Source organism: Orcinus orca, chromosome 3, assembly GCF_937001465.1.
Source record: "Orcinus orca chromosome 3, mOrcOrc1.1, whole genome shotgun sequence".
NCBI lineage: Eukaryota > Metazoa > Chordata > Mammalia > Artiodactyla > Delphinidae > Orcinus > Orcinus orca.
The window spans coordinates 124,644,172-124,660,209 of NC_064561.1; the positions used below are offsets into that span (position 1 = coordinate 124,644,172).

The 16,038-nt window shown below is 42.3% G+C and overlaps 1 protein-coding gene across 5 annotated transcripts in view; it reads right to left on the reverse strand.

The window, feature by feature from the left end:
• The window catches only part of PDE8B (phosphodiesterase 8B), a 385,418-nt gene that overhangs the window by 316,006 nt on the left and 53,374 nt on the right, over nucleotides 1–16,038 (reverse strand). For 3 of the 5 annotated variants that reach the window (XM_049707740.1, XM_049707743.1, XM_049707739.1), the window contains 2 exons: nucleotides 10,871–11,079; nucleotides 10,624–10,756 (listed from right to left, as the gene is read on the reverse strand). In XM_049707740.1, coding sequence (XP_049563697.1) covers nucleotides 10,624–10,644 — 21 coding nt within the window. In that variant the 5' untranslated portion in view covers nucleotides 10,645–10,756; nucleotides 10,871–11,079. Of the gene's footprint in view, nucleotides 1–10,623; nucleotides 10,759–10,870; nucleotides 11,080–16,038 lie in introns of those variants that run through there. The other 2 variants (XM_049707742.1, XM_049707744.1) reach the window with 2 other exon arrangements.

Genomic DNA, 16,038 nt, shown 5'->3' on the forward strand with positions numbered 1-16,038 from the left:
CCATCAGAGCCCACCCAGAAATACAGAAATGGCTTTCTGTGATCACACGGAGTGAATTTAGTGTAGGGGATTGGTTTCAAAGCAGGTGATGGAAAACACTGAGTCACCAACCAAGGGACAGTGAGATTAGCACCAGCAAGAAGCTGCTACCACTCCTAGGCTGGAGGGGCAATCGGAGGAGGTGACCAGAGTCCAGGGGCCATAATCACCCTGCAGAAGCTGTACCCCAGTGGGCCTGTCCAGCAGGAAGTGGAGTCACGGCAGAGACCCAGATGCTGTGAAGGAACAGGAGAGATACCCCGACCCGCCTCTCTCCGCTACCCTCCAGTCTGGCACCTTTGCCTCCCATTGGCTGGACCAGCCAGAAGCCAGCTGACACTGAGCCTGCAAGGGTTCCCGCTCCCGCCCTCAACACAAAGAGGGCAGAGGAAGAGAGAGGGTTGGAAGGTTCCTCTTCCTGACTAGGCAGATTGTCACTGTCTCTTCTCCACTCTGATCCTATCTTTTTTATAACCCTGATCCCACTGGGCTGTGATTTCTGTTTACAAGCCTATCTTTTTTATAACCCTGATCCCACTGGGCTGTGATTTCTGTTACAAGCCTTACCCACAGGGTAAGACAATGGCCTTATTCATCTTGCTAGCCTGAGCTCCCGGCATAACTCACAGTACGTAATAGGCATTTTATCTTTGTTGGATACCTATGGAGAGGAAACTCCTGGAGTTACCTCCAGTTAGCCCTCCTTTTCCATCTCCTTGGCGTTGACTGTCTGAACTCTCCACTAAAGACTAAACAAGGAGGAGCTTGGGGTCCATTCAACTCTCTGGGTCTGCAATCCATAGCCTTATATTTAAATACTCCCAACAACAAATCCCAATAATGATTTATTCTCAGAGCACCATCAACATATCAACCTTCTATCTTCCCACAGCTACATGAAAATTATCCAAGGAAATTCCCCCAAATCTCAAGATATCTTCCCTCTACCACCCAAGATGTTTCTAGGTCACCTCTCCCTGCTGTTAGTCAGTATGTGCCCAGGGTAAACAAACTAATTTTAAAATTAGCTTAAGCAAAACATAATTAGGAAGATAAATTAGCTGCCCCCAAAAACTGCATAATGAATGCCCAAAGAGAAATTATTTTATTATCCACCATTTTTATTATCTGTGTAACATTTTCTCTTCCATCATTGCAGATGATACTCAGCTGAAAGTGTAGGGAAATACCACAGAACTTAAGTTCTGACCTTGACTGTCTGTACAATGATTACCAAGGAGAAAAACGGGCTGTTTTTGTTTTTCTTATCTTGAATTTATAACACCAGCCTAGTTGTATAACAAGGAGAGTAGAGGAAAAGACCCCTGTAATTATATTCAGACAATCAGGGTCCAACTCTTGATTCTAATTTATTGCTGGACAATATGGGCAACTTAAGCAACCTCTCAGAAATCAGTTTCTTCAAGTGTACAATGAGGGTGAGGATAACATCTACCTCAATGGCGCCGAGAGCCAACACACGCTTACTATCTGGTTTCAAGCATTTCATATGAATCTTTAATCTTTACCACAACTTCTTAAATTACCTACTATTATTTTCATTTTACACATAAGGAAACAAGCACAGAGAGATTAAGTAACTTGCTCAAAGGGTTGTAAAAATTGAGTGTGATTTTCACAGTGAAATCATTAACTGTCTGAAACACAGTAGGTGCTCAATTAATTTTTCCCTTTACAGTCCCCCTCCCCTCTTGCCAAATTAATTGTTATAAAAACTGGGTTTTTTAAATTAAAGTATAGTTGATTTACAATGTTCTGTTAATTACTGCTGTACAGCAAAGTGATTCACTTATACATATATACACATTCTTTTTTATATTCTTTTCCATTACGGTTTATCACAGGATATTGAATATAGTTCCCTGTGCTATACAGTAGGCCCTTGTTATTATCCATTCTATATATAATACTAATTATATATAGAATGCTAATCCCAAACTCCTACTCCATCCCTTCCCTACCCACACCCCCTGTCTTGGCAACCATAAATCTGTTCTCTATGTCTGTGAGTCTGTTTCTGTTTTGGAGATAAGTTCATTTATGTCATATAGATTCCACACATAAGTGATATCATATGATATTTGTCTTTCTCTGTCTGACTTACTTCACTTAGTACAATAATCTCTAAGTCCATCCATGTTGCTGCAAATGTCATTATTTCAATCTCTTTTACGGATGAGTAGTATTCCATTGTATATATGTACCACATCTTCTTTATCTATTCATCTGTCAATAGACATTATGCTGCTTCCACATCTTGGCTATTGTGAATAGTGCTGCTATGAACATTGGGGTGCATGTATCCTTTTGAATTATAGTTTTGTCCGACATACACCCAAGAGTGGCATTGCTGGATCATATGACAACTCTATTTTTAGTTTTTTGAGGAACCTCCGTACTGTTTTCCATAGTGGCTACACCAATATACATTCCCACCAACAGTGTAGGAGGGTTCCCAGAAAATGATTTTTTTAATGAAGCTCTTTGTTCAAGGGGCCTGGATCCTTCACTCCTAGCTGTGCACTCATTGTACTCTGTACCTCAGTTTCCCCCTGTGTAGAATGAAACAGCAGACTATGTCGGCAGCCCCCAATCAGCAGCCTATGAGCTGGACCTGGCCCGCAGTTACACTTTGTTACACTGCATAATCTTTACACTTTAAAAAAGTAGTTGCCAATGTTTAAAAATCAGTAGATTTCCTTACTTGTCTCTCTTTCTCTCTCACACCCACACCCACACCCCCAACACACATTTCAGGGTTTTCTTGGAAAATGAGCCCATCTGGCTACATGGGCTCTCATTCCCACAGGTCAATATTCACCTCAAGTTGAGTGTGGCCACCGCCTTTTACGAGGGACAGATATTCCCCAGTTTGCCACCATCCCCATTTCTCACAGTTTCATGCAGACAGATGCGTCTACAACTTCTGGACTCAATGATCATTGAGGTCTCTCCCTTCTACCACTAAGAGTCCATGATTCCCTGACACTTGAAAGCCTTTCTCAGAGGAAGTATCCACTGTAGGGCACCATAGATTTTCACGAATGTTGTTGTCACATAGGGTGACCAATTCATCCCAGTTTAACTGGAACTTTCCCCTTTTAGGCTGAAAGTCCTGCATCTGAAGAAATTCCTCGATCCCAGGCCAACCAGGTTGGTCACCCCATGTGTCATGTCCTAAGCTCACCCCTCCAGCAGCCTCTCCTATCTGGGAGATGAGGATACCATACTACACCCTTGTGCTCCTGAGTCTCCTTGGGCAGCTCTGTGATGTTAGTAGAGCTTGCCTAGCATCCCCCAAGACAGAGTATTTGTTGGGGGAGCTGGGGTAGGCCAAATAAGAGGGCCTGGACCTGGTTACACGGGGCTCAGTATGACTTTAGGTGGGTCACTCAGTCTCTGGGCCTCTCTGCTCTGCCATTTGTTCATTAAACAAATATTCATTAAGTGCTCCCCATGTGCCAGGCACCATTCAAGGCACAGCAGTGAATAAGTGAGAAGGTCCTTGCCCTTAGAGAACTCACATCTAGAAGAAGAAACAGAGAGTAAAACAAGTATACAATATCTGATAGAATTTCAGGTGGTGACAATGCCATAAAGAAACCATTGACCAAATGGGAGAGGCAAAGTTCACAGAGCCACAGGGGCCATCAGCAATTTTGACAGGTGCCAAGCAGTACCAGAAGTGAGTCCAGGTTCCACCTGGCCTTCCATTTTGAACAATATGAAATTCTTAAGTTTGGGACTTTTTTTTTTTTTTTTTCCCAGTACGCAGGCCTCTCACTGTTGTGGCCTCTCCCGTTGCGGAGCACAGGCTCCGGATGCGCAGGCTCAGCGGCCATGGCTCACGGGCCCAGCCGCTCTGCAGCATGTGGGATCCTCCCGGACCGGGGCACGAACCCGCGTCCCCTGCATCAGCAGGCGGACTCTCAACCACTGAGCCACCAGGGAAGCCCAAGTTTGGGACTTTTTGACTCAAGTGTTACAAGTAACAATTCCATTTTTCAATTATAAAATGTTTCTTTTTCAATGAAAAACAGTTTTATGGCTACAATCCATATCAATATCAAATCTGGTTCTCATACAGATGGATCGGAATTCACCAAGTCAAATCCACTCAAATAACAGTGTTAGGGCTGAGGAAAGAGAGAGGCCAACCTTATTAGCAAACTGACATTTTATTAAACAAAGTGTAGCTGGAGTCAGGGGCCCATGTGCTAAAGCCGGAAGCAGAAAAATGAATGAATGAATGAATGAATGGACTGCCTAATACCTCCCTCCCTCCCCCGAAAGAGCTGTATATTGCCTCAGTGAAAGAAGTAACCACTTATAACCAATTAAATAAGGTAAACTAGTACAGTATGTCATTCATTCATTGCACAAATAGGTACTGAGTACCTACTATGTGCCAACACTATTGTAACTAATGAAAGAAGGTGATACTTGGGAAGTCCAACATATTTATCTATATTTAAAATAACTTATTTTTCTGATTATAAAATAATAAATTGCTTTTTATAATTCTGAAACTTAAAAAAAGGAATAAAACCATCCTTCAAGGCAGAGTTTCTCAGCCTCGGCACATACAGCATTTGGGGATGGGTAATTCTTTGTTGCAGGGGGCTGTCCTGTGCACTGTAAGATGTTTAGCAGCAGCCCTGGTCTCTATCCACTAGAAGCCACCAGCATTCCCCCATCCCCAGTCGTTAATACCAAAAATGCCTCCAGGCTTAGCAAATGCCCCGGGGGAGCAAAATCACCTCAGATCCAGAACGGCTGCTTTAAGCAGTCCACTTTGCTACACAATAGGGGCCTCAGAAGTCACAGCCTACGGAGAGACCCCCTTTTTCCTGCAGGCAAATAAGCAGGAGCTTACCTCCTGGAGGAGCCCTTGTAATCCCCTTCTCCCTGATGTCAAGATACCCGCCCTCCAGAGAAAGGCAGCGCTGTCCCGGGTCTGGGTTGGGGCGACAGGGTGGAGGTAGGGATGGACAGTGATTGCCAAGGGGATCAGCGAGCTTCTGGAGCTTTCGCTGTGTGCGCCACCGCTGCTGATCCAAGCCGTGCCCCAGACCTGTACTTCTCCAAATGAGCTTTGCTAACAGCCCTGGAAGAAAAGCTCCCCCTGTGCAAGGCTTACACACCCACACATAAGTCCATCGGCCTGAGGCTGCTCTAAACAAGGAGGATTAAACTGTGCCTGTCCATCTTGAGCACTGTTAGGACAGAGTCTCCAAAGCTGGGAGCAGGCATGCCTGCCTGTGCGCCCTGCTATACAGACTGCACAAAGGGTCCCTTGTGCACAGCCTAATCAAAGACAGAACCAAACAACCTGCCTGGCCTTTCAGCCCCAGCTTCGGCTGGTTCTTCAGAACAAACACTACTCACTAAGAAGCGAACATTTTCAGTTGGTAGAAAATGTCACCATGAGCCCAGGTCAGGCACAGTGTCTGTAGGTACATTAACCTGGGTCTTGGCTGATTGGAACAGAAGCAAAATTAGCCTTTTGTGTTACTACCTAGGGACTGAGATTCACTGGTTCCCAATCATAGGAAGGAGAGCTGGAAGAAGAAGAGGGAGCGGGTGGCAGAATCTGAGTTCTGCTTTTATTCATTAATTTCCTACACACTTGTTGAGTTCCTGTTATATGCCCAACACTGTTCCTGGGGAGAACTTAGCTTTGGATGGAACCTTTCAGGGTTCACTAAATCAAAAGCTCCTGGAGCCTGATGAGGAGACAAGCTGATGGCCCACCTAAAGGGGGCGCGACTCCTCAGCTCTAGCTGCCTGTTGCTATCATGGCCTATGAGCCAGATTTGCCAGAATTTCTGGATTTTCAAGAGAAACTGGAAAACTGGATTTCTATGTGAAATCTTTTTATTTTTAAGCATAGTCTGAAATTTTAAAATAAAAACAAAACAAAACATTCCTGCACGGACAAAAATGATCCAGTCTGCAAGCCTTTAAACCATAACTTTGGCTTTAGAGATGGTAGGGAGTACTGATTAAGAGTCAAGTACCTGGAAGGGGTAAGAAGGGCGTCTGGTTCTACCTCTTACTTGCTGTGTGACCTTGGGCAAGTTACCTAACTTCTCTGTGCCTTGCTTTCCTCATGTATTAAATGAGCATGATGAAGTACACTGTAGACTTAAATGAGAGAATGCGTGTACATGCCTGATCTACAACAGATCAATAAACATGAGCTATCATTTTTACAGGTCATCTGGTCCACTCTCCCAGAAATCCCTTTTACAACAGCCTTGGCAGTTGAACATCTGGTCACTGCTTGTGTGCTTTCTGAGACAGGAAGCTCAGGGCTTCTTAGGGAATCCCAGTTGTATAACAACCCCCAAATCTCAGTGGCTTAATCCAGTGTATGTTCATTTATTGCTCATGTCCCAGTCTAGTGTGAACACATCCGGTGCTCTATCCCACCCCATGCCCTGTGGATCCATATACCTTCTATCTGGTAGCTCTGCCATCTCCCAAGACCTTCCCAGAATCCTCTACTGAGTTCTCTGTTTTCAGCTAGCTAAGAGGAAAAAAAGAAAGAGAGAGAGAGAGAGAACATCAGGTGCATCACATCTGCACATTCCCATTTGCCAGAACCCTGGCACACGGCCCCAATCTAATTGTAAAGGAAGCTGGAACATGAAATGTTCTTCTGCATCCAGGAAGAGAAAATAGCATCAGTGAACATCTAAACAATCTCTGTTATGCTCTGCATTCGTATAAAGATAATTCTGCAGACTCAGAATGTCTGCCTGTTGGTCCCAGTCTTGCCCATCAGTGCAACAGGCACAGGACAGCAGGAAGACACAAGCTGGGGCACAAGTAGGTGTGGATTTGAATCTCAGTTCAAATACTTGCTAGTTTTGGACCTTGAGCAAATGGCTTCACCTCTTTGTATCTCAGTTTACTCATTTGAAAGATAAAGATAGTAATTACCTCCCTGGATTGTTGTAAGATGGAATAAGATAATACATGTGTTGGCACACTGCCTAATATCTGATACACAACCTAGAATTAATGCTCGTATCTCCCCTGGTCCTCTTCTACATGAATGCTTTCCAGAAATTTTAAAATGACTATAATTATTTCTGTAAGTTTTCTCTTCTCCCAGTTTCCTCAGCTATTTTCATTGTTTTTATGTCGTGTCATTACCAGCCCCTTCACTCTCTGGATGGCTGTTCCATAGACATACCTCAGTTTGTCAAGGGACCAAATATGCTGCCTGCCTTAATTAGGTTTCCCTGAAAACAGACCCTGAGATAGGACTTGCGTGCAGATAATTTGGGTTGGGGGGGGGAGTTATCTTAGGAAACAGAAGTCGGGCAAATGGGGAAGGGAGAAAAGTCAACAAATGAGTGGGCTACAGCTCTGGGCAACTGGGGTTCAATCCCATAGGGGCTCTGAGGAATATGTAGAAGGCACCTTAGAACTGTCCACATTCTATGTCCTGCGGGATGAGAAGGCTGGGGCATTTACTTATGAAATCCTGCTCTCATTGGTTTAGAGCTGCCCCCAACCCAGGGGTATTACTTGCCTTAAAGTATGGGTTGTGCCTATATATAGCTGAGCAGACTTTGCAGACTCCTAGACAGCCCAGGGGAGAGACACTGTGACGTGAGCCTGGATGGACACTGGCAAAGTGCATGGCCATGTTCACCACAGCTACCCTGAAATCTGGTGGCTGAAGGATGTGGCTCAGAACATCACAAGCTCTGCTATGATACCTCTAACAAAAATGTCTGGAAGACTCCACCCCACGTGTTCATAAAGGTTGTGCCTGAGTGTAGGGATTACGGTGACCATTATTTTATCTTTTTAATTTGTTTTGTTTGTTTCCCCAAGGAACACGTGATGGCCAAGAATAAATACTATGAGCCAAGGCAGGGTCTGACCAGTGTAGAAAAGAAAATATAATAGCTCATTAAAAGTAGACGGAGGGAGGGCTTCCCTGGTGGTGCAGTGGCTGAGAGTCCGCCTGCCGATGCAGGGGATGCGGGTTCGTGCCCCGGTCCAGGAAGATCCCACATGCCGCGGAGCAGCTGGGCCCTTGAGCCATGGCCGCTGAGCCTGCACGTCCGGAGCCTGTGCTCCGCAACGGGAGAGGCCACAACAGTGAGATGCCCGCGTACCGCAAAAAAAAAAGTAGACTGAGGGTAAAGAGAGAAGTAGAACTGCTTATATTCATACATGATATCACCTTGTGCACAGAAAATCCCAAGGAATCCACATACAAGATGACTAGAACTAATAATGAGTTTAGCAATACTGTAGGATACAAGATCAATATTTAAAAATCAATTGTATTTCTATACTAGCAATGACAAATCCGAAAATAAAAAATGTTTTAATTCTACTCACAAAGCATAAACAGAATAAAATATTTAGGAATCAATTTAATAAAAGAAGTGCAAGACTTATACACTAAAAATTATAAAATATTACTAAGAGAAACTAATGAAGATTCAAATAAACAAAGAAACAATCTTTATTTATGGATAGGAAGGCTCAATATCGTCAAGATGCAAATTCTCCCCAAATTGATCTGTATATTCAGCACAATCCCTATCAAAATCCCAGCAGGCTTTCTTTTTTTTGATAGAAATTGACACACTGATCCTAAAAATTATATGGAAATGCAAAATAATAATTTATTATTATAATCAAAATAATTTTGCAGTAGAAGAACAAAGTTAGAAGACTTATATTACCTGATTTCAAAATTTACTATAAAGCCACGTGACTCAATACAGTGTGGTATTGGTGCAAGAAATACATATAGATCAATGAATGAAGTTTGAGAGTCCAGATATAAACACTTGCATTATGGTCAACTGATTTTTGATAAAGGTGCCAAAATAATTCAACGGGGGAATGAATTAGTCTTTTTTCAGCAAATGGTGACTATTGCATATCCCCTACATACAAAAACATAAACTTAGGCCCTTATCTCACATCCTATATAAGAAAAGAACTTGAGTGTATCACAGGCCTAAATATAAGAGCTAAAACAATAAAACTTCTAGGAAAAAAATAGGAGAAAATCTTGGTAACTTTGGGTTGAACAAAGAGTCCTTAGATATGACAACAAAACCATGACACTTAAAAGAAAAAATGATAAATTGGACTTCATCAAAATTAAACTTTTGCACTCTAAAAGATCACTAAGCAAAAATTTTTTAAAATAAGCTATAGACTGGGAGAAAATACACAGAATTATAGATCTTATAAAGGACTTGTATATAGAAGAAATAGAAAAACTCTTACAACTCATTAATAAGACCACCCAATTTAAAAACGGGCAAAAGACTTAAATAGATATTTCACTAAAGATGGTACACAGATGTCTAAAAAGCATGTGGAAAGATGCCCCAATCATTAGTCATTAGGGAAATGCAAATTAAAACTACAACGAGATTCTACTATATACCTCCTGGAACAGCTAGAATGTAAAAGAGAGACAACACCAAATGTTTGTGAGGATGTGGAAGAACTGGAATCTTCATACATTGTTGATAAGAATGTAAAATAGTTCAACCACAGTAGATGACAGTTTGACGGTTTCTTTAAAAGCTAGACATACATTTACCATACAACCTAGTGATTCCACTCCTAGGAATCTACCCAAGAGAAATAAAAACATATGTCTAGATGAATGGATAAAGAAGATGTGGCACATATATACAATGGAATATTAGCCATAAAAAGAAACGAAATTGAGCTACTTGTAGTGAGGTGGATGGACCTAGAGTCTGTCACACAGAGTGAAGTAAGTCAGAAAGAGAAAAACAAATACCGTATGCTAACACATATATATGGAATCTAAAAAAAAACCAAAAAAATGGTTCTGATGAATGTAGGGGCAGGACAGGAATAAAGACGCATAGAGAATGGACTTGAGGACACGGGGAGGGGGAAGGGGAAGTTGGGATGAAGTGAGAGAGTGGCATGGACATATATACACTACCAAACATAAAATATATAGCTAGTGGGAAGCAGCTGCATAGCTCAGAGAGATCAGCTCGGTGCTTTGTGACCACCTAGAGGGGTGGAATAGGGAGGGTGGGAGGGAGGGAGATGCAAGAGGGAGGAGATATGGGGATATATGTATATGTATAGCTGATTCACTTTGTTATACAGCAGAAACGAACACAACATTGTAAAGCAATTATACTCCAATAAAGATGTTAAATAAAAAACAAAAGAACAAAAAGAAACATATGTCTGCACGAAGACTTGTACGTAAATGTTTACAGTAGCATTATTTATAACATTCAAAAACTGAAAACAACCCAAATATCTGTTATCTGATAAATGTATAAACACAATGTTATACAACCAATTAAGAGAATACTCCACTCAACAACCATGGTGAACTTTTGAAAGTGCAAATTAGACTTGGGATTTTAAGGTTAAATGTAAAAGAGAGTTGTTGCAACATTGTTAACAGTTTAGAAATATTTAAGCCTGTATAAGTTTATATGATGTTACATTTTGGTACCTGTATAAGTCATTTTGGAGCTGACACACCTTGTTTCTGATCTGCTTACTCACCTCATTGGTGTGAAGCAGCATCCGGGCTTGCAATCGCTCTCCTTCCCTGGATTCCCTTTCAGTCTGTCGGACTCCTGGGCCAGGTGTATGTGTTTAGCCCCATAACGAAGGACTCCAGCTTCTGTAGGACACCCTTGTCAACAAGTTCAAAGACAACAAGAACAAATATGAGTTTCAACCTGTCTGTGGAATTCTGGCTCATGTTCATGGGATACCAGCCTGCTCGTGACCTTCCCTTTCTGCTTACCTGCCTGTGGACTTCAAAAGTTTGACTGGGGTCAGATGTGCCTCCAAGCTCATACAGCTGTTGGAGTATTCAGTTTCTTGCAGGTTGTCGACTGAGGACCTTATTTTCTTGCTGACATCAGTTGGAGGCTGCCTTCAGCTCCTTGCTGATATGGTAGCTCAGGACAAGGCAGTTTGCTCCTTCAAAGCCGGCAAAGGAGGGGAGGTCTCCTAGCAAGACGAATTGCAGTTTTATGTAATATAATCATGTGCACATAGTCACACATATCCAACTGCCTTTGCCAAATTCTACCAATCAGAAGCATTTCACAGGTCCCGTCCACACTCAAGAGGAATCACACACAGGAGGTAGGGAATGTAAGGGCTACCCTAGAGTCTGTCCACCACAGTCTACCCTCTGGTCCCCAGTGATGTGTGTCCCTCCCACATGAAAGATACATTTACTCCCTCCCAATTTCCCCAAGAATCTCATACCTTTATAGCATCTGCTCAAAGTCTAGAATCTCATCATCTAAATCAGGTCCAGGTAGGAATGAGTCTCCTTAAGTATAGTTACTCTCAGTCTACAAAACTAGACAAGCTATCTGACACCCAACCAACGAACACACAGTAGAGGAACAGGTATGTAAAATAGTTATAGACATTCTATTTAAAATGGGACAGGGGGGCTTCCCTGGTGGCGCAGTGGTTGAGAGTCCGTCCGCCTGCCGATGCAGGGGACACGGGTTCGTGCCCCAATCCGGGAGGATCCCACATGCCACAGAGCGGCTGGGCCTGTAAGCCATGGCCGCTGAGCCTGCGCGTCCGGAGCCTGTGCTCCGCAATGGGAGAGACCACAACAGTGAGAGGCCCGCGTACCGCAAAAAAAAAACAACAACAAACAAACAAACAAAAAAACTGGAAGATACTTTGGCAATCAATGAGCCAGTCTTCCATCTAATACAATAAAATGGGATGGGATATATGAAAGGTGAAAAGGAGTTACCAATCCAAAGAAATTTTGAAATTCAGCCTAGAAAACTCTTACCAGAGTTCCTCAATTAGATTCTAGGGCCTGGGAATAATCCACAGTAACTCTTGGTTCTGCCCTCTGAGTCATGTTACCTTTTTCATGAAAGGTAGCACATCTGTAGCTGAGTACTTTTTTTTTTTTTTTTTTGCCAGTACGCGGGCCTCTCACTGTTGTGGCCTCTCCTGTTGTGGAGCACAGGCTCCGGACGCGCAGGCTCTGTGGCCATGGCTCACAGGCCCAGCCGCTCCACGGCATGTGGGATCTTCCCAGACTGGAGCACGAACCCGCGTCCGCTGCATTGGCAGGCGGACTCTCAACCACTGGGCCACCAGGGAAGCCCCGCAGCTGAGTACTTTTATCATCCTGCTTCCTGCCAGTAGTTTGGAGATCTAACAGCCTCCTTTATTTTGTACTGTTTCTGTCCCTTTCCGTTTAAGTTGGCAGTGCTTTTGCCAAAATTAATTTCTTAAATACTTTGTGGGTCTCCTGTCAATTTCCCTTACATGTGAGTAACAACCACAGTTCTTTTGAGACAGGCACTCCTTTAGCTAGGGTAAAGATGTTGAGATGGTTAAGGGACAACTCAGACAGGCCTTATTATTTGAGAAGTTGTATGAGGCACCCCTTTTATCTCTAGAGAGGGTCCATCATGTGACTGGATACTATTCTGATCCTTAGATCTCCCTGAGGTTTTAACAAAACCTACTACAATAACCACTTGGCATTCTCCTAGGCCAGGGTTTATCTCTATGCCACATGCTTGAAAGTCATTTCTTACTTTTAACATCTTTTGCCATTTGGAGAGACTGAGAGTTTTCAAAATCATCAAGTCCCAGTTCCTTTTTGTTTAACAGTTCTTCCCCTCATTTTTTCTTTCTCCTCTCGCATTTTACTATATGTAGCAAGAAAAAACCAGGTGGCACCTTCAACATTTTGCTTGGAAATCTTAGCTAGATAAACAAGTTCATCACTTACCTGTTCTGCTTTACATATCATTTCAGGAGACAATTTTGCTAAGCTTTCTGTTACTACCTAACAAGGAAATCTCTTCCTCCAGTTTCCACATTTCTTACTTCCTTTTGAGCCCTCACTGGCAGCATCCTCCAAGTTTGAATTTTCACTAACAGTCTGTTCAAGGCAAATGAGGCTTTCTCTATCGTGCTCCTCAAAATTCTTCTAGCCTCTAAGCAGTTTCAAAGTCAATCCCACTTGTTTTAGGTATTTGTTATAGCAATACTCCACTTTCAGGTACCAAAATGTAACCTTGTGTTTTTAAGTTTAATTGAGTAGATCTGCTAGAATTTTAAGTACCTGGGAAGATTTTGTATGTTTGTAAGAAATTTCAAAACCCAGCACTTCCAACCTGAGCTACTCAGAGATGATTTTTTTTTTTTTGCTTTTGAGTTTGACAAAATTACTATACCACCAGGAAGGTAAAGACATATGCATTTTTAAACATACTCTATCCTCAGGAGAGTATAAGAATACTCATAAGAGTAAGTATAGTGATAGACGAGAAATAAAGTTAAGTATATAAGTACTTTATAACGTTTAAGTTTAAATATAATAGTAAGTGTTGCAATCATTGTGATGAGTCACATGTATGTTTCTGCTTTTAAAGGCATTTGTAGCATTTAAAAGATTCCCATATAGGATACTCATTATTTTAGAAGAAATTCAATTAGCTTATAAATTAATATTTAAATGTCTGGAAAATGTTATATTTGTTAAATTCGTAAGTTTTAATTTTTTTTAGTTGTGTAAGGAGCGTTCAGATTTTCAGAGGAATATTGTTTAATCTATTTATACAATTAGTAAATCCAGTGTTAAAGTACCAACAGCAGTGATTGTGCCTCTGGACGTACAGAGACCCCTCGGACATTAAAGAATTTAATCAGATGTAAGCGTTCCTGAAAGATTCATGGCGGAGACACAGAAGACAGAATTAGGGAGGCAAGAGCCAGATTTCAGTTGGTATCAGTTGCTGTTTAAAGTGCCGGGATGCCGGCTCTGGAATGCTGCTGTCCTGACGCCCTCTAGTGGTTCAGACTGCGAAGCCCACCTTTTCTGAGAACCAGGAGAAAAATGCTTATTGCTAAGTCAGCTCGCTCTCCAAGAAGTTTCTCTTGATTAGCGAGACTTAGGGAAAAAAGAAAAAAAAAAAGATCCAGAAATTCTTCTGTCAACGTTCTTGTGAGATACTCAACCAGTCTTTACACAAACACTTCCTGCATCACTAGGCGCCTCAATCCTCTTTGACTATCTCTAATTATTATAAAACGCTTCCTTCTTCTCAGCTGACACTCCATCACTGCGACCTGTACCACTGGCTCTGCGTTTCCCTCTGGAGCTGCACGGCACAATTCCAATCTCTCTTGCACCTGACAGCACCTCAAATATTTGAAAATGACTTCTTGTCCTCCTCAGCCCGAGCTTATCTTCTCCAGATCAACACACGTGGTTCCCTCTACTGTTCCTCATTTGACACAGCTTTCAGTTTCTGTCCCAGTTGCTCTCTTCTGGAGGCATTTCAACAGCCCCTGAAAACACACCGATGGCAAAAATGGCCTCCACCCTGAGAGGTGGCCCATCTGCCCACAGTGCGGAGGGGCTGTCGCCGCCCTCCCAGTGCACACTCTAACTCCAAGGGCTGTCTGGATCAGCCTTGTCCAACAATGTCAAATGATGGATGGATGGAAGGCTACGATCTCCCTCGTCTGGACTTTCCCACTAGCCTTGCTTTACTCTCTTTGTAGCCTTGAAGCATTTTCTGTATTTGGACAGAACTTATCAGTTTCCTACATAATACTGTATGCAAACCACCTGGACAGGTGACAAGGTCTGGGTGAAGTTGGCCTGCCATTGAGCAGAGAGCTCTTGAGAAATCTCAAGAATGACTTCTTCCCTTGTGAGAATGAAGCTTAGTAACTTGAGACTGGATTCTAACCTTCATGTTGCGGACATCTGACCAGACTACATCCCTTCCACTGTAGCTGAAGCTCATTTTCTCTCATATCTCCCTCTATGGAAACAGAGAAGAAAGACTTGGTGTCAATAATGGAACATCCCTCTATAATTTGAAGAGACTGATATTCAGTCTACTCACACCTCTCTTCTCTGAACTAATGTAGACTTTTCCCTGAAGGGCTATTTTTCAAAAGCTTTCATCATTTACTTTGTCTCCCCTGGCTCCTTTCCAACTTCTCCATAACATCCTACCCTTATGGGGCCAAGGACTGAACAGTATGTTTTAATGACTGATATTGGCTATAGATTAAGAATTATATCTGTGAAAATATTTCCATTATAACATAGCTCATTGTACAAAGATTTATATACCTAAGGAGTTCCTGGCTGGCATATAACAAGTTATGTTTCAGTTATTTGAAAGTTGGGCACATTTTCCCACAGAAACAGTGGTTCCCAGCCCAGCCAAAAAAAAAAAAAAAGCCAATTTAGATCACACAGCAATAATGATATCAGGTTGAATTTAGGGAATAAGAATTCTCGATCTTAAGCTTAAGAGATGCAGAAAGATGAAATGAGAATTTCTGTCTCAATTTCTCAGCGGAGGCTGCTCTTCGGGGACATTTTGAAATGGGTGACTCTTAACTTTGAATATCTTCCCACATTCTTTTCTGGCCCTCTCCCACCTCTTCGGGTCCTTATCCCAGTCTCCTAGTTCCCAATATTCTAGTGTTGTCAGAAATCTCCTAGGGTGCTGCCTCACTCAGATCTCCCTACATTCTGCAATTCTCCATGCTTCAATACACCTGAGCTCCCCTTGCCCATGACCCATCATCCATCCCCTCAATAAAGCCAAGTTCAGGTGGGGTTAGAATGACAGTTATCTCATCAAATCAACTGCCATTAATGAATTCTCAATGATGCCTCTGTTTTTAAATGGATATCTTAGATAGTCAAAAGATTCTTATCTGTGCAATTTCAGGCAGTGTCAGAAAATTTTAAAATACAGATTATATGAGGGAAGATTTTGGTGAATATGGAAGCCTTATAGTAGATATGTTCATTCTGCCTAATGGGAGTGTATCCCAAATGGTACCTCCTTTCCACAGATTCCCTCCCTCCTCTATTTCTGAATCACAGATATATGCTCCATATTGTTTTTCAAATTGTTTTTGACAAATTGCTGTTCT